This window comes from Entelurus aequoreus, linkage group LG21, assembly GCF_033978785.1.
Source record: "Entelurus aequoreus isolate RoL-2023_Sb linkage group LG21, RoL_Eaeq_v1.1, whole genome shotgun sequence".
Lineage (NCBI taxonomy): Eukaryota > Metazoa > Chordata > Actinopteri > Syngnathiformes > Syngnathidae > Entelurus > Entelurus aequoreus.
The window spans coordinates 18,413,773-18,438,772 of NC_084751.1; the positions used below are offsets into that span (position 1 = coordinate 18,413,773).

General features: G+C 39.5%; 4 protein-coding genes across 9 annotated transcripts in view; 1 reads left to right on the plus strand and 3 right to left on the minus strand.

Annotated features, from left to right (window-relative positions):
- The window catches only part of si:dkey-88l16.3 (low-density lipoprotein receptor-related protein 2), a 22,175-nt gene extending 13,175 nt beyond the window's left edge, over positions 1-9,000 (minus strand). The window contains exons 1-15 of the mRNA XM_062031110.1: positions 8,860-9,000; positions 8,477-8,698; positions 8,124-8,390; positions 7,762-7,977; positions 7,463-7,642; positions 7,265-7,387; positions 6,901-7,065; positions 6,610-6,822; positions 6,307-6,536; positions 6,107-6,236; positions 5,392-5,585; positions 5,017-5,203; positions 1,389-1,604; positions 1,095-1,278; positions 818-1,019 (exon numbers count right to left, since the gene is read on the minus strand). Of these exons, the coding sequence (XP_061887094.1) occupies positions 818-1,019; positions 1,095-1,278; positions 1,389-1,604; positions 5,017-5,203; positions 5,392-5,585; positions 6,107-6,236; positions 6,307-6,536; positions 6,610-6,822; positions 6,901-7,065; positions 7,265-7,387; positions 7,463-7,642; positions 7,762-7,977; positions 8,124-8,390; positions 8,477-8,588 (2,619 nt within the window). The 5' untranslated portion in view covers positions 8,589-8,698; positions 8,860-9,000. The remainder of the gene's footprint in view (positions 1-817; positions 1,020-1,094; positions 1,279-1,388; positions 1,605-5,016; positions 5,204-5,391; positions 5,586-6,106; positions 6,237-6,306; positions 6,537-6,609; positions 6,823-6,900; positions 7,066-7,264; positions 7,388-7,462; positions 7,643-7,761; positions 7,978-8,123; positions 8,391-8,476; positions 8,699-8,859) is intronic.
- Positions 8,962-20,172, minus strand: LOC133638465 (low-density lipoprotein receptor-related protein 2-like). Of its 4 annotated transcripts, none has more exons than XM_062031107.1 (26): positions 20,043-20,172; positions 19,476-19,598; positions 18,462-18,701; positions 18,121-18,234; positions 17,889-18,008; positions 17,578-17,703; positions 17,043-17,246; positions 16,655-16,820; positions 16,392-16,560; positions 16,098-16,320; positions 15,863-15,982; positions 15,547-15,765; positions 13,968-14,273; positions 12,878-13,096; positions 12,599-12,745; positions 12,239-12,490; positions 11,818-12,036; positions 11,495-11,743; positions 11,216-11,419; positions 10,898-11,146; positions 10,539-10,757; positions 10,215-10,463; positions 9,856-10,077; positions 9,532-9,780; positions 9,189-9,409; positions 8,962-9,108 (listed from the first exon to the last, which is right to left on the minus strand). In XM_062031107.1, the coding sequence occupies exons 1-25, from the start codon at positions 20,098-20,100 to the stop codon at positions 9,207-9,209; spliced, it is 4,869 nt and encodes a 1,622-aa protein (XP_061887091.1). In that variant the 5' UTR covers positions 20,101-20,172; the 3' UTR covers positions 8,962-9,108; positions 9,189-9,206. The 4 variants fall into 4 exon arrangements, with proteins under 4 accessions (XP_061887091.1, XP_061887092.1, XP_061887090.1 ...); XM_062031108.1 differs by having other exon boundaries at positions 9,856-10,074; positions 10,539-10,760; XM_062031106.1 differs by having other exon boundaries at positions 9,189-9,406; positions 10,539-10,760.
- A 1,386-nt stretch (positions 20,173-21,558) lies between these two features.
- On the plus strand, positions 21,559-23,096 carry LOC133638467 (nodal homolog 2-A-like). The gene is made up of 3 exons (XM_062031111.1): positions 21,559-21,789; positions 21,958-22,694; positions 22,768-23,096. Exons 1-3 carry the CDS (start codon positions 21,570-21,572, stop codon positions 22,918-22,920), a joined length of 1,110 nt encoding a protein of 369 aa, XP_061887095.1. The 5' UTR covers positions 21,559-21,569; the 3' UTR covers positions 22,921-23,096.
- Positions 23,097-24,035: 939 nt separating this feature from the next.
- The window catches only part of LOC133638468 (eukaryotic translation initiation factor 4E-binding protein 2-like), a 40,602-nt gene continuing 39,637 nt past the window's right edge, over positions 24,036-25,000 (minus strand). For 2 of the 3 annotated variants that reach the window (XM_062031113.1, XM_062031112.1), the window contains 2 exons: positions 24,265-24,321; positions 24,036-24,166 (listed from right to left, as the gene is read on the minus strand). In XM_062031113.1, the coding sequence (XP_061887097.1) occupies positions 24,135-24,166; positions 24,265-24,321 (89 nt within the window). In that variant the 3' untranslated portion in view covers positions 24,036-24,134. The remainder of the gene's footprint in view (positions 24,167-24,264; positions 24,322-25,000) is intronic. The other variant, XM_062031114.1, reaches the window with a different exon arrangement.

The following is a 25,000-nucleotide window of genomic DNA, read 5'->3' on the forward strand; positions in this document are numbered from 1 at the left end:
AAGCATGGTGTTCCTGGGATTAAAGGCCTCACCTTTTCTCCTCCAAACACATTGCTGTGTATTGTGGCCAAACAGCTAAGCATGGTGGTGGTAGTATTATGCTCTGGGGCTGTTTGTGCTGCCAATGGAACTGCCAATGGAACTATTGCCTTACAGACAGTAAATAGGACAATGAAAAAGGAGGATTACCTCCAAATTCTTCAGGACAACCTAAAATCATCAGCCCGCAGGTTGGGTTTTCCAACAGGACAATGACCCTAAACACACGTCAAAAGTGGTAAAGGAATGGCTAAATCAGGCTAGAATTAAGGTTTTAGAATGGCCTTCCCAAAGTCCTGACTTAAACGTGTGGACAGTGCTGAAGAAACAAGTCCATGTCAGAAAACCAACAAATTTAGCTGAACTGCACCAATTTTGTCAAGAGGAGTGGTCAAAAATTCAACCAGAAACTTGTGGATGGCTACCAAAAGTGCCTTATTGCAGTGAAACTTGCCAAGAGACATGTAACCAAATATTAACATTGTATTATGTATACTTTTGACCCAGCAGATTTGGTCACATTTTCAGTAGACCCATAACAAATTCATAAAAGAACCAATCTCCTTTAATGTTTTTTGTGACCAACAAGTATGTGCTCCAATCACTTTATCACAAAAAAAATAAGAGTTGTAGAAATTATTGGAAACTCAAGACAGCCATGAGATTGTTCTTTACAAGTGTATGTAAACTTTTGACCACGACTGTACATCTCTATGCATACATATACAGTACATACATATATATATAGATCAATATGTATACATATACATACACACACCTTTATATAATCTCCATCCAGGGTGGCAGAGCCAATGCAGCATATCTTCTCGTCAGCCCAGTACACACGGTCATCCAGGAAATCATAGGCCAAACTTACAGGCCAGCTCAAGCCACTGCTCACCACGACCTTCTTCTTTGAGCCGTCCATCCCAGACCGCTGGATCTGAGGGGTGCTGCCAATCTCAGACCACAACATTAACCTGAAATATGTTTTCAAGCGAAAATATTATAACAATTCAGGGTGAGGATTCAACTGTCCTGACAGGGTACCTCACCCTTTGTGTGGCAGCAAGACCAGCGAGCGGGGCTGCTCGAGATCTTCAGCCAGGACCACAATGTAATCTTCAGATTTCACTTTAGTATCACTAAGTCGCACCGCCAGAATCTGTCCAACTAGTCCATCCACCCAGTATAGGTTTTTACCAACCCAGTCTATGGCAATGAAATCAGACTTCACTCCTGTAAAAAAAAAATTCTAGTGTTGACAAACCCTCAAATTAAACACTCATCTTGCTGCATTAATCTCTAAAGGAATGTAATTGTGATTAGGCAGAAATTATAGTGCGCACCTTTGATAAGAGTCCCTTTTTTGTTTGAGTCTTTTGTCATGTCAGCCCAACGGATGCTCTGGTAGTCGGGACTCAGCCAGTAAACTCTTTGCTGAGCCCAGTGGTAATCCAGTGAAAAAACAGGTCGATTGGCAGAAGACAGAAGACGTAAGGTGCCAGTATGAATGCCGAGAAGTAACAGTTCTGACTGAACTGATGCCAGCAGCAGTGGCTCATCTAAAAAGAAAGTCTCATTTTAATCATTGCTATTTATTCTATATTCATGTTTAAGCCATCTTTGATTCATTACTCAACATTCGAATGATCTAGATCAGGGGTCACCAACCTTTTTGAAACCAAGAGCTACTTCTTGGGTACTGATTAATGCGAAGGGCTACCAGTTTGATATACACTTAAATAATTTGCCAGAAATAGCCAATTTGCTCAATTTACCTTTAACTCTGTTATTAATAATGAATAATATTTATCTTTGTGGAAACACTGATCATCTTAATGATTTCTCACAATAAATATATATAGAAACAGATAAATATCAATATGCAACACTTTATTTTTATATTTTCTCTAAGTGCACATTTTTCAAATTGAACATTTTCAAATGATCACTTCTAAGACAGTCTTGTGAAATCACAATATCCCATTTTAACTAGCTAGCCACTAACATTTTATAACAAATCATGAATTAGTTTGCACCATGTTTGTACAAATAATAACTCATGTAAAATACAAAAGTAAACTCTCAAATTTTTAAACCATGTCACACTTTGAACTGGACACCAAATCTGTTATCTGTTTCTTTGTCAGTTAGTGGGAAGCCTGGCATTGCATGCTGTTAACTAGTGTGTTGTACTCTGGTGTGTAACTTGACACTGCAACTCTGAGTGAGTCTTGCAGATGTGCATGAGTGAGGCGTGTTCTGTGTTTGTTCTTGATGAAGTTCATGTCAGAAAAGGCTGATTCACAAATATAAGATTTTTCCTCATTGTTTGCGGAATCTTCTTAATCTTTTGGACATATTTTCACAGCAATCTGGCCTTAAGCTTAATTATGATAAATGTAAAATGTTAAGGATCGGAAATCTAAAGGGAACATCCTTTCGAATGGAATGCAAAGTGCCTGTTTTGTGGACAGATGGACCAGTTAACATACTTAGTGTTGTCCCAGAAAATCTGGAAGATCTAGGCTCAGTAAATTATGATAATCGACTAAGAAAGCTGGACAAAATTATGCAATTATGGAAAGGGAAATCCCTAACCTTGTATGGTAAAATGTCTATTGCCAACTCGTTAATTATTCCTCAATTTATTTATTTGTTTTTGTCATTACCAGCTCCATCACAAAACTTTAAGATTTATGAGCGGAGGGTCTTCGATTTTGTCTGGAACGGCAAACCAGAAAAGATTGAAAGAAAGGTTTTGTACAAAGAGTATGAATATGGGGGCCTGAAACTTCTCAACCTTGAAGCTATGTGTCTGTCTTTAAAAGCATCAATTGTTCCAAATATGTATTTAAACATTGAGTGGTACACAAATGTCCTTTTGGACAAAAAACATGTACTGTATCAAAAGAAATTGTATTCTTTTTTACAAGTGATCCCCTCCCATTTTTCTTATGTAGAGAGTCTGCTGGGAAACATGGCGGGGTTCATAAAGGAAACAATCCACTCATAGTGGTGTTTTCAATTTTATGTGCCAGAAAAAAGAGACGATATTTTGCAGCAGATAATATGGATGAACTCTAATATTGTAATAGATGGAAAGCCTTTCTTTTGGAAAAATATGTTTGAAAGAGGAATCATTTTTGTCAATGATATCAATGAGAATGGTAAAATGCTGAAGTATGATGAATTTAGAACTATGTATGGTGATGCTTGCTCAAGCTTTTCATTTTATCAACTAACTGGAGTAATTGGTAAAAGATGGAAACAATTAATTATGGAACTACTAAATTATTAGTTTGTAAACCTCTAATAAGAAATTCTAGTTGGCAAAAAGGAAGTTAAATAGAAAAATATATAATTTTTATTTAATAAAGAAATCTTTGAAGGCTGCCCCATACAACACATATGGAAAATGGGAGGAATTTTTTGACTGCCCGTTGCCATGGGATGCCATATTCAAACTAATTTATAAAACTACTATCGATGTGCAAAATCGTTATTTTCAAATTAAAATGATTTATAACTTCTTGCCCACAGGGAAAATGTTAAAATTATGGAATATGACAGAGTCAGATTGCCGATTTTGTTGTCAGGAGTCTGAATCCACCCTGCATTTGTTTTGGTATTGTCATATTGTGTCTTTGTTTTGGGTGGAAGTTGAAAAAATGTGTTTAAGGATTGGTTTGTTTATGAAGCTTAATGTGGTTTCTGTTATTTTATGAGAGTTCATTGACAATCATGATTTAGTCAATTTAATTATAGTACTCCGTAAAATTTTTATTTTTAAGGCCAAAAACAGATATTCACTTAGTATTACTCTCTTTAAAACATTTATTCAATATTTTCTAACTTTAGAAAGTTACATGGTTGAAAACGATGATGCCAAAAAACATTTAAAAAAAGATGAGAAGTCCTCAAAGGCTTATTTTGAAAGTATAATTATGTTTATAGATTATATGATATCTGTTGTTGTGTTCCCTAATTTGAGTGACCTGGACATAATCTGGACTGTACATAAATGCTTATTTTGAAAATGTAATTTTGTTTATAAATTATATGCAATCTGTTGTGTTCCCTAATTTTTTTCTGTGTACATGAATGAAGGTGTGTGTTGCTGAGTCCGACTTGGACATTATCTGGACTGGACCTGGTTTTAAAAACCCTTTAAACAAATCTAATTTCATTGACAACCTGGTCTGTTGAAGATAAGGCCCTTTTAAAAAAAAAAAAAAAAAAAAAAGATAAAATAAAAAACATTTTCTTGGATAAAAAAGAAAGTAAAACAATATAAAAATAATTACATAAAAAATAGTAATTAATGAAAATGTTAGTGGACCAGCAGCCTATACAATCAGGTGTGCTTCAGGGATTGTGTCCCTTGCAGATGTGTTGTCTATGTTGTGGGAACCAGAATATTGGTAGCAGAAAGAAATAACCCCTTTTGTGTGAGTGGGTGTGGATGAGTGTGCATGGGGGAGGTTGTTTGGGTTGATGCACTGATTGAAAGTGTATCTTGTGTTTTTTCTATGTAGATTTAATTTTAAAAAAAATAAATATATATATATATATATTTTTTTTTTTAATATTATTTTTTTTTAGAACAGGCCCGCGGGCGACTCATCTGGTCCTTACGGGCGACCTGGTGCCCGCGGGCACCGCGTTGGTGACCCCTGATCTAGATAGATGTTTAAATCAAACTGTCAATTTAATACAAATGGCACCCAGTTTAATACTCAATATAAGCAGGTAAATCTTTCTTGGACTTCAATAGGACATGTAACACTAAGATTTATGATTGAAAAAAATATATACATATTTTGGACAAGACTGACGTGTGTCCCTGTCTTCCTCCTGAAAGTATTTGCATGAAAGTGCTCCATGTGTCATGACAGAAACTAGCTCAAGAAAAGCTGTGTGATATTTTGAATGCTTTTAGATTAAGTGAAACAAAACTACATAATCACATACCCTTTGTCTTGCAGCTTTTGTTGTCTGGTTCCAGGTAGAACCCAGGGTGGCAATGGCACACGTAGGATCCCCGGGTGTTGATGCAGCTGTGTTTGCATGCCTCATGCTGCAACAAATTGCACTCGTTGGTGTCCACACAAGACGCACCACCGGAATGTAGTGTGAAACCTGCTGCACAATAACACCTCTGCAAAGATGGACAAAATGTGTATTTCAAACTAAGCAGATCAAATTAGCAAATGTAGACTCCTTCAGTTATGAAGTCTCATCTTGTGAGATGGGATACATATTTGTATGTTTAATTAACACATATTTTAGAACTACAAAGTACAGCAGTGCCTTCTACAATAACAGAACTTTTCTTGTTTTACTGACCGGTCCATTTGGCGTGCTGACACAACTATGTTCGCACCGAGGAGCTAATGGACTGGAGCAGTTGCGCAGTGTGCATCCCACACCCTCGTCTGAACTGTCAGCACAGTTGGTGAAGCCGTTGCACACCAGTCGCATGTTCACACACTCACCACTGCCACATTGATAAAGATGAGACGGGCACTTTCTCTCGTTGCCTTTAAAAACAGATTCAGGATAAACAGTATATGCATGGACAAAACAAGACAGGGCAAATGCTAGCTTACACAGTATGTTTAATTAGGGATTGAGCCCCAAGCGATACCAGTGTGCAGCCCCTTTGGAACTGTAACGTTTATCATTTCAGGTGGATTTTTGGGTGTCTTGACTTAAAACTTAAGTTTGCAAAATTAAAATCACAAATACTAAACAGATGGACAATTTTCAACACTTTTTAGCCTACGCTACAAACATTGGTGATTGTAAAGATTATTCACCACAATGTAAGTGTCTCCACAAGGAAAGCACTTTATCATAATTAGTGCATATGATATCCTGAAGTTATTCAAAGGGTCATTCTCCTGAATTTGTCTCAGTGCCACCCAGTGGCAACACGAAATTAACAAAACTGTTAACCTAACGGTGTGAAACCTCAGTCATGTTGGGGGCCAAGGACCTGGTCAATGCTGCTCACAGATTTATAAGGATTCCAACTCCATTTTAAGCATTAATCTCTTACATTTGCCCTCGTCCATGCTGTTGTGACAGTCCGTCTTCCCATCACACCTCCAGAATAGAGGAATGCATTGACTGCTGCCTTCACACTGCCACTGGTATTCTCTACATGATGGAGGTTTAGTCAAGCAGTTCTGCATTCAAGGGACACCAAATTGAAAGAAAAGCGCAGACATTTTGATTGACATCTCAGTGCGGCCTTGCCTTTTCGTCTGAGCCATCTTTGCAGTCATCCTCGCCATCACATAACCATTCGCTCTGCAGGCACTCGTGACTGTGAGGGCATCGCAGTTCTGTGGGGCAGCGTGGGGGTCTTGCGCAGTCGACCTCATCAGAGCGGTCACTGCAGTCAGCGTAGCCATCACATCGAAGAGCCTCAGATACACACTGGCCGCTAATGCAACGGTATTGTTCAACTTCACAGGCCGCCAAACCTGACAAAATAGAAACCGGTACTGTTTTATAGTCATCAAAATATTTTTTCTAATTAATAACTAAGCCGAGCACCACATTTCTTCTCATCTGATCCATCAACACAGTCTCTCTCGCCATCACACAGGAAGGTTGCTGGTATGCAGCGTGTCTTATCACAGCGGTGCTGACAGCCCGAAGTTAGACTTTCACAGTCCATTTCATCGGATCGGTCCCGACAGTCATACTGTCCGTCGCATACCTTCTCTGGTGCGATGCATCGATTACCGTGCTGACATTCAAACTCATCTACGGAATTAATGACAATTTTATAATACATCAAATTTAAAAAAAAGTTTGCTTTAAATATTAAAGTTCAACACAAACCTGATTTGCACTGAGTGGCACATGCCTCTTCATCTGATCCATCCTGACAGTCATCCTCACCGTCACACACGTGGCTATACATCACACACTCCAGGCCAGTTTTACAAGCCTTGAATCCTTTGCGACATTTCAGAGGTGACATGGCACCATTTTTGTCCAGGGGAGCTTAGCATTGAAAAAGTGACATTATCGATTTTAATTTCTTAAGATTATGGTACATTGGGATTTACATTGGTTAAATTGTACACATTTGCATAACTTGTGCATGTTTGAGAAGCAATCCTTTGTCTTTTCTGCCTCTACATTTTACCGAATTCTCTTCTACATCATGAACAGAATAATTTTGTTCTTATTAGTTGCTTACAAGGAGTGGCAAGATCCACTGATTCGCACTGCCGCTCATCTGAGCTGTCTGGACAGTGGGCACGGCCGTCGCACACGTGGATTGTGGGGATGCACTTTCGCCGGTCACTGCACAAGAAATCAGCTAATGCATACAGATAAAGAGTCAGCATGAGCAACGTTGGGACGTTCGTGTATCAGAACAGATACTGGAACTTACTTCGGCTCTTACACTGGAAAATACAGTCCCTCTCATCAAATGCATCAGGACAGTCTTTTTTTCTATCGCAGAGCTGATTTTGAGAGATACACAATGATGAACCTGGGCAGCGAACTGAAGGAGCAATGCAAACTGATTCAGGACTCAGAAGCATAGGTGTGGCTGTTATGGTCACAGGATCTGGAAAAATACAGCCTTTGTTAACTAATGACTGATTTGTTTCCGTTTTTTAAAATTACATTTTTATTTTAAAACCTGCAGTGAGAACATTGTTTAACAGGTTTGACCGGAACACTCACTACAGCCGAGTTCATCCGTGCCATCCCGGCAATCTAGCTCTCCATCGCACAAGAATTTATTTGGGATACAGCGATGGCCATCTGCACAGCGATACTCGCAGCTTTTGCTTTGTTCCCAACAGTCCAGTTCATCAGAACGGTCACGACACTGAGCCCTCCCATCACAAACTTGGACCTCAGAGATGCACATTGCACCATGGGCACACTGAAATTCACCTGGGTTGGAGTACAAATTAAATGTAGATCTAGGAAAAAAAATCTACTTCACATTAAATAATTCATTTACACCACATACTAAAAGCCTGTGCTATGCTTAGTTGTGATCGCTTGAATAAAATATTTGACTACAAAATAATGCTAACCTTGTTTACAGGTTTTCTGGCATCCGTCTTCATCAGATCCATCCAAGCAATCCTTTAATCCATCACAAACATGGCTGTATAAAACACATTCCGTGCCATCGTTGCATAGCTTTGAGCCTGTATGGCATTTCAGGACATTTGTGGTAGTCAAGCGGGGAGCTACAGTCGAACAGTCAACTTCATCCGAGCCATCGTGGCAATGAGAGCGTCCATCACAAACCAGAGTCTTCGAGACACAGCTCCTACGATCCTTGCACAGAAACTCACCTGAGGAGGTAGAGTATAGACTAGGTGATGCAAAATAACATTTTATATGGTGAATATAGATTAATAATAATAATTTTACTACTTACCCTCATAAACACATCTTGTCAGACAGTTCTCATCTGATCCATCAGGACAATCTTTAATTCCATCACAAAGCTGTTTTAGACTGATGCAAAGGAATGAATTTGGACACAGCATTGATGGACTTCTACAGGATGGCTTGGGGGGAGGAGTATTATTGGGTTTCTCCGATGGGGGCAATTGATTTGAGCTTGGATTTTCTACAGAAGATCGAGTTTCAGTTGCTTCTGAAAGTGAACAAAATGTATACATGTTTAGGGTCTCATATTCACCATGACAAAACAATGGATATAAACAAAACTTGAAATTGTCATTTTTGTATTGAAGAAAATTAGTGAAATTCTTAGGCCAAATCTGCTGCCATTTTCCTTAAATTCTACATACTGACCACATTCATCTTCATCTGATCCATCCTCACAGTCTCTCTCTCCATCACAAACGTGGCTAAAAATAACACATTCAGTCTGATCCCGACATAGTCGGAAGCCTAAGCGGCACTTCAGGGCCTTTCCTTGGGTGGTGGGTGGAGCTACGGTTGGACAATTGACTTCATCGGAGCTGTCGCGGCAATGAGCTCGGCCGTCACAAACAAGACTAGGGGAGATACAGCTTTGCCTGTCTTTGCAAAGAAAGTCCACTGTGGAACATACAGGGGGGGAAGTAAAATATTTGACCAACCCCATATATTTTGTAGAAAAAAAGACCAAAAGAACATACATTTTTTTAGGCATTGTTTTATGCAGTTCTCGTCCGATCCATCAGGACAATCTTTTGTTCCATCACAGATCTGTGTTGGGCTGATGCAAAGGAATGAATCTGGACATGGCACTGCTGGGCTTCTACAAGACTGCTTGGGGGAGGTGTATTAAAGGCTTTCACAGATGATGGAAATTGATTTAGGCTTGAATTTACGACAGAAGATGGAGTTTGAGTTGCTTCTGAAAGTAAAGAAAACTATTAGCATTTTATTCTGCTATAATGATAAAATGTGATCTCAACTTTACACTCAGGTATTAAAAAAGAAAAAAGTACAGACTCCAAAATTGATAAAAGGTCTTACCACATTCATCTTCATCTGATCCATCCTCACAGTCTCTCTCTCCATCACAAACGTGGCTAAAAATAACACATTCAGTCTGATCCCGACATAGTCTGAAGCCTAAGCGGCACTTCAGGGCCTTTCCTTGGGTGGTGGGCGGAGCTACGGTTGGGCAATTTACTTCATCTGAGCTGTCGCGGCAATGAGCTCGGCCGTCACAAACAAGACTCTGGGAGATACAGCTTTGCCTGTCTTTGCAAAGAAAGTCCACTGTGGAACATACAGGGGGGGAAAGTAAAATATTTGATCAACCCCATATATTTTGTAGTAAAAAGAATAACATACATTTTTTTAGGCATTGTTTTATGCAGTTCTCATCTGATCCATCAGGACAATCGTTTGTTCCATCACAGATCTGTGTTGGGCTGATGCAAAGGAATGAATCTGGACATGCCACTGCTGGGCTTCTACAAGACTGCTTGGGGGGAGGTGTATTAAAGGCTTTCACAGATGGTGGCAATTGATTTAGGCTTGAATTTACGACAGAAGATGGAGTTTGAGTTGCTTCTGAAAGTAAAAAAAAATATTAATTAGCATTTTATTTTGCTATAATGATAAAATGTGATTGGAACTTTACACTCATTTGTTAGGTATTTAAAAAAAAAGAAAAAAATACAGACTCCAAAACTGATAAAAGGTCTTACCACATTCATCTTCATCTGATCCATCCTCACAGTCTCTCTCTCCATCACAAACGTGGCTAAAAATAACACATTCAGTCTGATCCCGACATAGTCTGAAGCCTAAGCGGCACTTCAGGGCCTTTCCTTGGGTGGTGGGCGGAGCTACGGTTGGGCAATTTACTTCATCTGAGCTGTCGCGGCAATGAGCTCGGCCGTCACAAACAAGACTCTGGGAGATACAGCTTTGCCTGTCTTTGCAAAGAAAGTCCACTGTGGAACATACAGGGGGGGAAAGTAAAATATTTGATCAACCCCATATATTTTGTAGTAAAAAGAATAACATACATTTTTTTAGGCATTGTTTTATGCAGTTCTCATCTGATCCATCAGGACAATCGTTTGTTCCATCACAGATCTGTGTTGGGCTGATGCAAAGGAATGAATCTGGACATGCCACTGCTGGGCTTCTACAAGACGGCTTGGGGGGAGGTGTATTAAAGGCTTTCACAGATGGTGGCAATTGATTTAGGCTTGAATTTACGACAGAAGATGGAGTTTGAGTTGCTTCTGAAAGTAAAAAAAAATATTAATTAGCATTTTATTTTGCTATAATGATAAAATGTGATTGGAACTTTACACTCATTTGTTAGGTATTTAAAAAAAAAGAAAAAAATACAGACTCCAAAACTGATAAAAGGTCTTACCACATTCATCTTCATCTGATCCATCCCCACAGTCTCTTTCTCCATCACACACGTGGCTAAAAAGAACACATTCAGTATGATCCCGACATAGTCGGAAGCCCAAGCGGCACTTCAGGATGTTTCCCCGGGAGGTGGTTGGAGTTACGGTTGGGCAATTGACTTCATCTGAGCTGTCGTGGCAATGAGATCGGCCGTCACAAACAAGACTCTTGGAGATACAGCTTTGTCGGTCATTGCAGAGAAAGTCCACTGTGAAATGTGCAGAAAAATCTGACTATATCAACATGTTTTAGAAAAAATCAAAAGCATCAAACTTACATTTATTTGGGCATTGTTTTATGCAGTTCTCATCCGATCCATCAGGACAATCTTTTATTCCATCACATAGCTGTGTTGGGAGAATACATGAAAAATCTGGACAAATAAATGAAGGTCTCTGACAGGCGAGTTTGCTTGGAGGTTGAGCACTAACGGGTAAAGGTGAATGATTCAGGTGGGGATTTCTTACAGGGTTGGTAGTGTCTGAAAATAGATTAAATAGCTTACAGGTACAATTTTACATTGAGCTTTATACCTTAGAAAAACATGAAAACTCACCACATCCTTTTTCATCTGAACCATCTGCGCAGTCGAACTCTCCATCACACACGTGAATGAAGAGCACACATTCACTCCCATCCTGACAGAGCTTAGCGCCCACAAGACATTTCAAGGCCTTTTCCTGGCTAGCAGGGGTTTCGACACTGGCACAGCCAACTTCATCAGAGCCATCGTGACAATGAGCACGGCCGTCACAAACGAGGCTCCTAGAAACACAGCTTCTACGATCCTTGCAGCGGAAATCATCTAAGGGTGAAATCAGGAAAAAAATGATTAAAAAGAAGATTACAAGTACATCATGTTCTGTATTTGTGACTGACTTTTAGAGGGACATCTTTTAACACAGTTATCTTCATCAGAGCCATCAGGGCAGTCTTTTTGCCCATCGCAAAATTGCTTTGGGGTGATGCAGAGGCCAACAGAAGGATGAGGACAAAGCACAGAGGGGCTGATGCAGGACGGCAGAGATGGTACAGAACTTGAAGGTACAATTTTTCTTGATGCTTCAATGGATGGTTTTGGTGCAGTCACATGCTGTTCTGTTGCACATATGAATGAAAAGGAATTCAAGTTCAAATGAACTACATGATTACATTTATCATTTGATTATAAAGATTTAAATTGTTAAAATCCTTGGAGCAACATTTGAAAATCAGCTCATTTGCTATAATTGATACATTTACAAATATGTGTATCAATGCATCCTTGTTGTAATCAAACTTTAAACTTAAGGTTACTCACCATCACATTCTTCTTCATCTGACCCATCCTTACAGTCTCTCTCTCCATCGCACACATGGCTGTATGATACACACTCTACCCCATTTTTGCATTGCCTATAGCCCTTGCGACACTTGAGGACATTTGCTTGAGTCACCGGCAAGGCAACAGTAGGGCAGCCAACCTCATCCGAGCCATCGAAGCAATGAGAACGTCCGTCGCAGAGCAGAGTCTTGGACACACATCTCCTCCGGTCTTTACACTTAAAATCGTCTAGCAATTACAGTAAAACAAGAGCAGTAATACAGAAAACTATGAACTCTTTGAAAACAGAACATTAACATTTGTGTAAACATTTGAGATAATTAAGTGGGACTTTACCTTTGGATGGACATGTTTTAACACAAAAATCTTCGTCATCTCCATCAGGACAATCTTCCTTGCCATCACAAAGTTGGTTTGGAGCGAGGCAGATAGATGTGTCCTTACACAGCATAGCTGGCGTATTGCAGATCACAGTAACAGGTACTATGGAAATTAAACAGGATATATTTTACCTCATGAATATAACCTTAGGTAGACAGTTAACTTTAAATAGCTGGAATTGGCCTTTAAATCAATCAGTTGATCTAGTACTGATATAAACAGTGAGAAATGAACCTGCATGTATGTCCTCAAGTGCAGTCATCACATTGACCACTTGACCTTTCACAGTCACATCTTGAATGGGGCGCCCATCACGCCGATCCCACAGAGTCATGGCGTCTTTGTAGCGAGACAGCAGGTATGGCTCAAAGGCACCTACCACCGAGCCGGAAATATTCCATCTTTTTCCAGCTTGGTGTTTTTTATCCTGGAGCAGACTCATTGTTGTCAGGCCTTGTACGCACAAGAGAAGCAAAACAATTAGCACTATAAAGTGAAGGAGTACAAGTCAGTTACAGTATGTCAGAGATTAAAAATCAAAACAATATACATTTACTATGATGGCTGAATCAAAAAATTACAATATACCACATGAAATGATTTTTTTTTTTTTTTTTAAATAAATTAAAATGACAGTGATCCCTCGTTTGTCGCCGTTGAGTCCGGAAATGACCGTTATAAATGGTATATTGTCTGCATTTACATAGTGCTTTACATTATACGTCAGTCACCCATAAATTAATTTCCACTAAGTAGGAATCAATTATAAATCTAATATTTTCAAAGCTAAAGCATAAAATAAAATAGTTTACTACACTCTAAATCCATTTTAAACATTATGAGAGCCCAAGAGACATGAAACACACTTTAGTCATCTTTAGTCTTTTAATCCAATATAGTAATGCTTCCTGAGGGGCTGAGCCAATCAGTGGCCACACTATCCATCCCTCCATTTTCTACCGCTACTCAGTGTCATATCAATTTGGTCTCATTTAGTGACCATTACTACTGTAGTACTATGTTTTTTAGTTAATTTACCCATCTGTATGCTTAAACACGCTACATTTAAGATAGAATATGTTTAACAAATAATCTGCAATATGATGACGAGGGACAACTGTATTTCTATGTATATAGTTAAAGGGGAATAGGCTTCATGGTTATTTACAAAAGTAACTTACCCATCTGTATGCTTAACCACGCTACATTTAAGATAGAATATGTTTAACAAATAATCTGCAATATGATGACGAGGGACAACTGTATTTCTATGTATATAGTTAAAGGGGAATAGGCTTCATGGTTATTTACAGAAGTAACAAACCTCCCATTTTTGAGTTCCACAGCAGACTAGCGGCTCTGAGGTCAAAGGCAATGTTCCCTGTGACTTCTGCCAAGTGCACAAGTTCTTTAGCTTTGCTTCCTGTCATGCTCATACTAAAGATCTTCTGCTCCTCCAGCCAGATGATCCCACCCCTCAGCCAGTCCAGGTAAAAGTTTTGAATCTGCTTTGTCGTGTGATACAACTGCTGCGCATAACGACTATTCACTTCTACTGAACCAATGCGGGTTTGGTCACGTGACACCCAATAGATGCTGCCACTCTTCTGGTCAACTTTTATTTGGCAAACTGAAAAAACATCAAGGAAAAAGAGATTTGTTGATTAAGACATTTTTTTTCAATTACAATTTAATTTGATAAAGTCCACTGTCAATGATTTAAAAGAAAGACTGCAATTTTGGCAAATTGACCATCCACAATTCTTACGTGAGACAAGAAGTCCTGGGAGTTCTAGATAATAAAATAATGCTAACACGAGGTGGCTAACAATGCACGCAATGGTAATTCTACCATTTTGCCTATAAGGCGCTCTTAAAAAACATAAAAATCGCCAACAACGTTCCAATTACATGTTGTGATATGCATACTAACCAAGGTATAGAGACATTGTTGACCGAGGACATACTTTTCTGGTTTAGTAACAGCGCATCATGCTACTATTTAGAGTTGTTGCTGCCGCAGAATAGTTTTTGGAAAATTTTTAAACTTAGAAATTCCACATGCTGGCGGCTAAAAAACCAGACTGACTGAATCAGTGGATATTGGCTCTCAGCACGACATCGCTGGGAGGACGCGGCAGAATGCCTGTCTCTTCCAAGCGTTTATCTGATGAGTAAGAATTACGCTGAATTTAACAGAAAAATGTGGCTCAAGTATTGTGAATAAGATACAACATCCCAGTGAGTGGCTGTTTTATGTTCTTATTTTGTTGATGAAATGTTTAGCATTTAGCACTAGTGCTACATGAGGGCTTGTATAGTGTTTTACCAAGCCGGATCTGTATAGCATCCAGGTTCTAAAACTTGTAGCTCCTCCTTCTTATATTTAGTCTAAAAGACAAGGTTCTGGATTATCGTTGTCATTGGCCATGATTAGTGGTACCAAACACAGAATGAGCTCTCCATGCTGTTGCCGTTAACAGAAGTAACTTTAGTTGCAATGTCATTCTATCCATCCATTTTCAACTGCTTGTCCCTTTTGGGGTTGCTGGAGCCTATCCAAATGTACTCGAGCAGAAGACAGGGTGTTCTGTGAAATCAATGAGCCCAGAAAATAAGTTACAGTATTGTTTTAAATGACCAAAATGGTTTAAGTATTATGAAAGTGCCTGCTACTCCTTGGTAACAGCATGTACATAAACAGTTTTTTTGGAGGACTATATACCGGTAGATGGAATAGCTGAATCCCCATTTCCTGAATTGTTACCCACCCCTTAGCAGATTTTTTTTAATATGTTGAACACAAAAAGAAAATTTGTGTTCCTGTCTCACACAGGGATTATAGAGGATAGGCAAAAAAAATGCAATTTTTCTTTAAGAATTGAAGAAACAAAAACATTAACCTGACATAGGTGTCGGAATCCATTCAGTCTTGACTCGGGTTAAGCTGGTGCGCTGGATGTGTCCAGTTTGGTTGGCCCAATACAGCCAGTCTTGATTCCAGTCAACATCAAATGACAGGATGCTCTCGTCAGTGGAAAAGAGCTCAGTTATGGTGAACACGCTGCCTTGAAACGCCAACATATTGATACTGCTGGAGGTAGCATAAAGGAACCTAGGATCTAAAAAAAAAAATTAAATGCTCATTTGATTTGGAAATTGTCCTAACTGTAGAAATGTTTTCTTCATACAGCATTAAAAATTCAATAAAGACCCTACATTCACATGTTCCATCAAGCATCAGAACTTTGGAGTTGGGACAAGTGCATGTGAACCCTACAGGGTTGCTGTTAGTTAGAAGACAGATATGGCACGGGGTCTTGGCACATGCAGAAGTGCCTAGGAGTTGAAAATATGTTGATTTCAGAGAAGCTGCTTAAGAAAAAGGTACACTTTGGGCTATTCATTACAGACATAATACAGTGATGCAACATTTATACTGTATTTAAGTTACCTCTAGGCTGCTGCAGCTCATGGTAAACACTGAGGAGTGGAACTGTGTATTTCCAGAGAAACTTCCTCTGGCTTGGTTGGTCCTGAGGCACCTGCCAGAGGCCCTTATCATCAACCCAATAGAAGGAACTTTCAAACACGGCCAGGCTCAGAGCTGGTCTCCGGTTGAACAGTCCAGTAAAGGAATAGGTGCTCGTTCCATCCACATTCATTGTCTCAATGGACTAAAGACAATATTATACTTTAAATAAGGTTCACACTCAAACTACGGCAGCCTATAATCTCTTGAACTCACTTTCTTAAAGTCACTAATCCAGTAGAGCCTTCTGGCTGCAGCATCCGCTGTGAGCCCATGAGCCGACTGAGCTGTTAGCACAGCCATAGTGCTTCTGTCTGATCCATCCATCCAGGATTTTTCAATGGTCATCCTATCAGCAGGGCCTGTGTTGATCCAAAACATCAAGCTACGACAAAGATAAATTATTAAAAAAAGCAATAAATAGTGAGTTTTGCAAACAGTTCTTACTGTCAACAAACTGGAATGGGGACCAAGCTTACCTCTCCACTGGTATAAGAACCAATTCCGACGGACTGATGTCTTTGCTCAACAGAGTAGTATAACTTTTGTCATCTGCTTGCATGTAGATTGATTCGGTCCTCTGATTGGTCCAGAACAGGTTTCCATTCAGCCAATCACAAGCTAGACCCTTAATTCCAAGCTCACCTGTTTGATGATTTGAAGGACTAGTCAGGGCAAAACTAGAAAAGCCACTGAAAACATACGGTACTTAAAAATGTATCGAGCGATTAAGATTGTTTTGCGTTAACGTGGATTGGTATAATAGGAAACAAATAATATTACACAGTTAAGAAGATCACACTATTTGCACTGTCCTGCAAATTCTTGTCACTAATTTAATAATTTCATATCAAATGTCCAACAAACCAGTATAGATTGTTCTGCTGCGCTGTCCATCGCTCTTATATATGCGGCCTGCCCCATCAGCCCAGTAGTAGCAGCCTCTGGTAATGTCATATGTCAGGGCCACTGGGTTGAACAAAAGACTCTGGACGACATCAAACCGTTGAGACTTGACATTCAGCAGCCCTACAGACGTCCTCATTACTGTCAGCAGTCGAGTATCGTTACCTGAACACATTTGTTGAAAAGTAATTGCAACAACCAAAACAAAGACAAAAACCACAAGACCCAGTTTTCTGGAAAGACTGCATTTCAATATTTATTTAAGTGCAATTTTGGCTAACAGATTAAGAGTCCACTTTATTTTCATTTACTAAATTATGATACATATGTTTACTTTTGACTAATTACATTGGTAAAAAAAAAAAAAAGGGTTCAAAGAATTACACTATATAACTATTATAACTACACTTGTGATTAATTTGGTCTCAAAATAATGTTATCGTTTATCTGCAATAATTTGTGGGACAATATTTTGTGCAGCAAAATATGTTATTACCTGTAGCTAGACAGGCAATGCCACCATTCTGTTTGAAGCCTTCTCTACAGTGGCAAACATAAGATCCAACCGTGTTGGTGCATTGATGCAGGCATGGTGCAGAGGGAAGGGCACATTCATCCAAATCTGTAGAGATTAAACACAAAGTGAGATAATACCACATCATAGCCAGCAGATGGTGCTGTGGTACAGAAAACTAACTTTTACCCAAGAAAAAATACAACTCGTGAACAAATTGCAGTGTGTCGAGAAAATATTTTTTTCACAGAAAAAATTAATGTAACTGCCACAAAGTGCACAAAGTGTGTGACCTTTGCAGACTGCTCCATTGACAGAAAGTTCATATCCAGCAGGACATGTGCACAGTGCACCCCAGGTCTCATCTACACACAAGTGGCTGCAACCGCCATTGTTCACAGAGCAAGTATGCCCTGCAAGAAGAAGTAAGTAAGTATTCGTGTATAGTACATTAAAGATTAATTGTGCAATATCAAAGTATTTTAACACTTGTCATTTTAGCTCCAATAACGTTTTTAAACATACCGCAGGTTATGGGCTCGTCGCTGCCATCCGAGCAGTGGACCTTCCCATCACACCTTTCTTCAGCAGAAAGACACATGCCATCTGGACAAGATAGAGCGTCCTCGCTACACACATCTGTAATAAAACCATGAATCACTGAATTGAAATGTCTTTTTGTCATACCCTAACTTTCAAATTGACCTAAAGCCTACATACAGTATGTTGGCCTTGGTGTGTAAGCCAAGCTGCCTTATTAATGCTTATAGATTAAAAATCTAAATGAATGTATCAAAACTGTAGAGGGGACGCAATTAAACCTACAGAAATACTTGTCTTCTTAAAATGCAAACTAAATTTCTCACCACAGCCCTCTTCATCAGAGTTGTCCACACAGTCGTTCTTTCCATCGCAGCGCAGCTCTTTGGGAATACAAATCTTGTTCTGACATGTCCAGTCTGAGTTTAAACAGCCCTCTGAGACCACACAGTTCTCCTCATCAGAGCCGGTCGGACACTGCTTTTTCCCATCACAGCGCGCAGAGGCGTCAACACAGGCAACTGAGTCCATGCATGGAAACTGGCCTGGCTGACAATCGGGAGAGGCTGGGGTGCCAAAAGAACTTCAATGAGAGTCACGAACCATAGGATAATGTAAATATCATTTAATTGAAAGCATAATGGCTGGAAGGAAAATTACGTGAAATTGAACATTTTACCAATTATGATTTAATTCATTTAGTATTTAGAACAACTTGTTTCTAATATGTTGTCACATAGTTTGACTTTAGCGGTTCCAGTGCATTAGGTGTAATTAAGATAATGTATTTAAAGTACCAATGATTGTCACACACACAGTAGGTGTGGCGATATTATTCTCTGCATTTGACCCATCACCCTTGTTCACCCCCTGGGAAGTGAGGGGAGCAGTGGGCAGCAGCGGTGGCCGCGCCCGGGAATAATTATTGCTGATTTAACCCCCAATTACAACCCTTGATGCTGAGTGCCAAGCAAGGAGGTAATGGGTCCCATTTGTATAGTCTTTGGTATGACTCAGCCGGGGTTTGAACTCACGACCTACCGATCTCAGGGCGGACACTAACCACTAGGCCACTACTGTACCTAGACAAGACTAAACCAAATTTGACTACATTGTCAAATTATGTAACGCAAAAAGAAATTTGAGTAAGCTTTCCTTAAACATAAAACAATGCTTAAAATGAGAACAGCTCTTCTCATGTTTACATCCTTTTGGAGTTGGGGCCTCCATCTTGAGATGAAAGAGAAAATAATTATGGCCGCCAGGATAAACATCAAGTACTGCTCTTGGGATCGACCTTAATTGAAAATCACAATGCATCAAGAGAAAAGTCCCCCTACCAGTACAGTCCATCTCATCAGAGCCATCCAGGCAGTCTCCATCTCCATCACATCTCCATTTGTTAGGGATGCAGCTGCCATCATCACACTGCCATTGTTTTTTATGGCAGCCTAAATTCTGCCCTGAAAAATAGTATTGGTAGACTTGAAGGCAATTGGCATCGCATACAATACTTGAATTTGAAGGACAGTAACTACATTTTTATTCAAATAATACAATTTCTGTTGACATAAAACGACGATCGATAATTGAAAATGGAGCACACTTCAACAAAACGTCAAGCTCAACCGGTCTGTGACTTTTCATGTCAAAAAACACAGGATCTAAAAGTTTTACATACACTCTGAATGCACGTCAATTGTCAGTAATATTTGTTAACGCTCTTCAATTTGCCAAAACATATTTTTTGTAGAAATATGTTATCGTCATTATAATGACCCATCTTGTCTCGTTTGCGTCAGACATATTAAAAAATGCCACCTGAGCACTAAAAGGCTATTTAACCCAGATAGGCTATACTCTCCAAACCAAATATTAAAACAAAACACAAAGAAATGTAAAATTACCTGGGGCGAACGTTAAACTTGACAGAAAAATCAAACAAATGAGCTGGCGTGATTTCATGTCGGCACGCACGGCTCACCTGGAGACACTTCAGCAGCTGGAAACCGCCCTTAATTAAAGGATAATGCGCACATGCGCACTAAAGCACAGGTTGCGCCAACGCGGAAGTAGATAAAAACAACATCAAAACAAATAACACATTACATAAAATAATATAAAGATATTTACAACAGTTTAAAAAAGGCCCAAAAAGTGTGTATGAAATTAACCAAGTCATTCATAAAAATGTAATAGTTTGGGGTAAGGTTTTGAACATCAAATAGACATAGAGTGGTTCAAAATCAAGAGCATTTCTTTGATGTATGCACTATAAAGATCAAGTACAAGAATAACTGAAAGTCAAATTGATATCGAATATTTTGTTATTCATTGCATCCCTTTCAAGATAATGCAGTGTAATTAATTGAAGGTTAAAGTGTCCATTATCAGCTCATTAATTATGAGGAGGCTTTTACTCTGTGAGCTGGAGAAACTTCATTTTCATTATTATGGTACAACTCTCTTGTAGATATTTGGAAACCGACCACGTTAATGCATGTAAGTAAGGTACACACTTTTGATATTAACTAGTAGAATAGTAAAAAAACAATACAAATATAGGCTGCTTGCATTCCTACAGGCCCAAACTACATATATTTCACTTATATAAAAAGGTAACAATAAGGATAAAAAACACCTTTCATAATGATACATTGCAGTTTCTGCAAATTACAACCAAAATAATAAAAATACAATTTAGTTAATGCTTGATTTAATAATTAGGCATATTTTTAATTCAGTTTCATGAATCCGGTTAGGCTTTGCAGAACTCTTTTAAATTTCGAAAATGTTTTCATTGTTATTTTGCGTATATAATAGAGCTTTTTTTTAACTAATAATTTGTTGATTTCTTGATGAATGATTCATAAATACGTGAAAGTTTTCATCCTGTTAGAATGTCTCATTGTGTTTTCCCTCAATGATTCATAATTGCGTTTATAGTTTTTATCGTTTGATACTGCCTGCTTCACTGTTGATCACTTTTTTTTATTATATTGTATTCATAATGATTCATATACGTTTAAATCAATTAGAATGCAACTTCGCTATTGTTTTCAATACGTTCTACACCAAATATTTCATCATTTATGTCTCTTGATTTTTCTCCCCAATTTTGGCCTTAACTTGCCTGCACTTTCATGTTGAGTCAACAGAAAGTAGAGTGTGATTAATTTCTCATTAATCACAAAGCAGGTCTCCTAATCTCCTTAACTAAAATTATTGTCAAGGTTTCTCATCAAAGCATCACACGTTTCACACTTCGGCCACTACAAAGGTTCTACTGGTTTCGACACAACCATCGTGTCACATTAACAGAGGTGGATCACACACATCAAAGACATCACCTATCAGGCATGGGCCTCATAAAACAACCCCAGCATCGCGACTGGACCATTTAGGCACTCCCTGCAACAGCGACCACAACAACGATGCAAAGCGCTGCGGTTCTCCTCCTGGTGGTTTGGTGTCTGGCGGTGATGTCAGACGTCGGACGCCCCCTGCAGACGCTCAAGACCGGAGGACTTCCCCTCCTCATGATGCAGCTCTACAGAGCCATGCTGACCGAGGACCGGGCCGGGAGAGAGAGCTGGATCGTGGACAAACCCGGACTGCATGACTCGGACTCTGTGACCAGTCTTATCGCTAAAAGTGAGTACTTTTTTTCTTCTTAAAATGATGACACTTTCAACGCAATTTGGTTTGAACCGACATGCAAAGTAAAAGTCTTTTTCCTGCATGCACTGTTTAATTAATTACATATTCATTATGAAAAATGCAAGCATGTTTAATAATAATCTAACTTGTATTTTTGTTCAGGCTGCCAGCAGAGAGGCAACAGATGGTCCATCACCTTTGACATGTCCTCCATGTATTCCAACAACAATAACGTTCAACAGGCCGAGTTAAGGATGCGCCTCCCTGCCTTCAGTGAGTCCTCCATTGCTTTAGTAGACATCTACCACTCCAGAGTGGGCCCGTGTTCTGAAGAGAACTGCTCAGACAACAGGGTGTTCCTGGGACGCCTCAGAGCCCGTCCTGGTTCAATGACACCCTCCTCCTCCTCCTGGAAGGTGTTCACCATGACTGAGATGCTCAGTCGTTGGCGACAACAGGAACCGCTCACACGCTGGCACGAGGTAGCCATGGAGATGGAGGAGGATCTGGAGGGGGTCCAACACCCTACGGCGAACCGGGTCATCATGGTGGTCTTCGCCAGGCAGAAGAGGATACCCACTCTCATCCACACAGCTGAACATTCCAAGTACATGAGCTTGGAATGGGATGCTGGCGCCAAGACAAAGTGGCGCAGGGCCAAAAGGCATCCGCATCCTTACCGCAGGCCCAGAGAAAGGATGCCAGTGGTGAGGCCTGCTGCTACTCTGAACAAGGAGGGTCCTTTATGCAGGAAGGTGGACATGTGGGTGGACTTTGAGAAGCTGGGCTGGAGTCAGTGGATGATTTATCCCAAACGCTATAACGCCTTCCGCTGCGAAGGGGCCTGTCCCACACCTGTAGATGAGAGATTTGCACCAACCAACCACGCTTACATGCAGGTAAGACTTTACTTTTTAAACACATGAACACAAGCCTTGCAGTTGTTCTAATGCATGCTTCTGTTCTCCGCAGAGCCTGCTGAAGCATTACCACCCACATAAGGTGCCATGTTTGTCCTGCGTGCCCACACACCTTTCGCCACTCTCCATGCTCTACTACGAGAAGGGCAAGCTGGTGATGAGGCACCACGAGGACATGGTGGTGGAGGAGTGTGGCTGCCACTGAGAACAAGGCAAAGGACGCGTTGTACAGCGGCAACAAACATCTAGCATGGACACTTAAAATGATGTTTTGTACTTTTCATTAATATAACTACAACACTGACTGAAGCACTATGGTACACAAAGTACAGAACATTGTTTCTTAAAGCAAGAAATCTACACATTTTTACATGATACAAGTGCTTTAACTTTCAGATGTTTTGGTCACATTGACCAATTTGTTTGTTTACATTGTACATTAAATCAAGTAATTTATTTTCAATTATGAAGTTTGTGAGTGAATACTTAGTATATAACAGTTATTTATTTGGACGTCAAAGCTGATTGGCTGGCTGAGACCGTTAGCGGCCAATCAGGATACAACTCCAATTATGATGATTTTGTTGATTTTACACTGAGTAAACTATGTTACAAAGGATTAAATCTCTACCATTTGTAAGATAAATGCAATAATGTCATGAGCATGGTTAACTAGTTATAAAATATAAAAATAAAAAATAAATTTTATTTTTATGAAGTAAACATTTTAAGAAGTGAGGTAACATCCCTTAACATAACACATCAAAGAAATAATTGTCTTTATAAATCAATTTGCAAATACAGTATAAGTGTTATGCTTGTGGATGGTTGCTGCTGGCGAGACCTCAGGATGCAGCGAAGGTAGGCGATGTGCAAGCAGAAGGTACTTTTATTAGTGACAAAAAATGAGGAAGCACCAGCGTGGCTACAGAAGTAGATTATGAGTGAGGAAAAATGTGACAATAACAAGGCAAGGCTAGCCAAGACAAGGTCAGGCGAAAACACAAAATTTGAACAATGAACCAGCGTCCTGCTCAAGAAACAGTGACACTGGCACATAAACCCTCTTGGTTGGTAATCAGGATTAGGTGAGGAGAACAGCGCATAGAAGCAGAGGTAAAAGTCACAGCAAGACAGACCAAAAACAGGAAGAGGAACCAAAATAGAGCGCAGGACAGGAAGAAATACTAAAACACAAGAAAAACAACACAAATTTCCAAAACCGTTATGATCCATCATGACATTTTGTCATAGTTTCTCGTGCACATTCATTATTACAATACAAATGTAAATCCCTTTTAAAAAACTGATTAGACATTCCACATTCTGAAGTTTTTAATAGGACTGGTCTAAAAAAAAATCTTGTGTACTAGCTATAAACACTGATAATGAAGTTGCAATGACTTGTTTTAATCCTCTTCAGATGTCCATGTCAAACTGGGCGTCATCTCCTAAAGGAAGAAAATAATGCATTTAAGAAAACAGCATCATTATATGATATGTTCAATTAGGGCTTTAATGCGGATTAAGCCATCATTTTATTAATCACCTGCAGCGCTGAATGACTCAGATGTCTCTGGCGATGCATTTTCTCGAAGTAGTGTAACTGTCATGCATGTACAAACAAGTCAATATGGAAGATACAAAACAGCACCATGGCCTTCTTGATGGAAACATTTGAGTGCAAAAAACAAACATATACACTCTATAGTTAAGAGTTTTCTTTTCACAAAACAGTTCTAGCTTTAGACCATGTCCACACGAACACGGATACTTAATAAATGCATACTTATCTCTGTGTTTAGACCTCGTTCACACGCAAACATTTGTATTTAAAAACGCAAACTTTGGCAAACGCTGGCCAAGCCAAGGTAAAGATTTCCAAAACTTTCCGCTCAGCGTATGTGTGTACACGGCACAAACGGAGACTTGTACTCCTCTGATGACATCACGGTTGTGCTCTGTCATTTCCAAAGCTCAACAACAATGCCTTGCTGGCTTTAAACACAGTATAAGAAGACTTGCTGTATGTTTGAACGTATATATGCTATTTTTACACAATATTGATAAAAAGACGCATCACAGTGGGCTTTGCGACAATCCCGCTGGTGCCATTGACAGTCAGCTCTTTGGATGCTGTCGGACCTCCAGCTGATGGAACAACGTTGACAAGCAAGACTTTTTGCTGTGTGTCATAAGAAAGGTGCTGCATGATCTGATGTTTTCAATTCTCATTAAACAACAAATGATGAGGTTAACTTACATGTGTTGGTTCCATTTGAGTA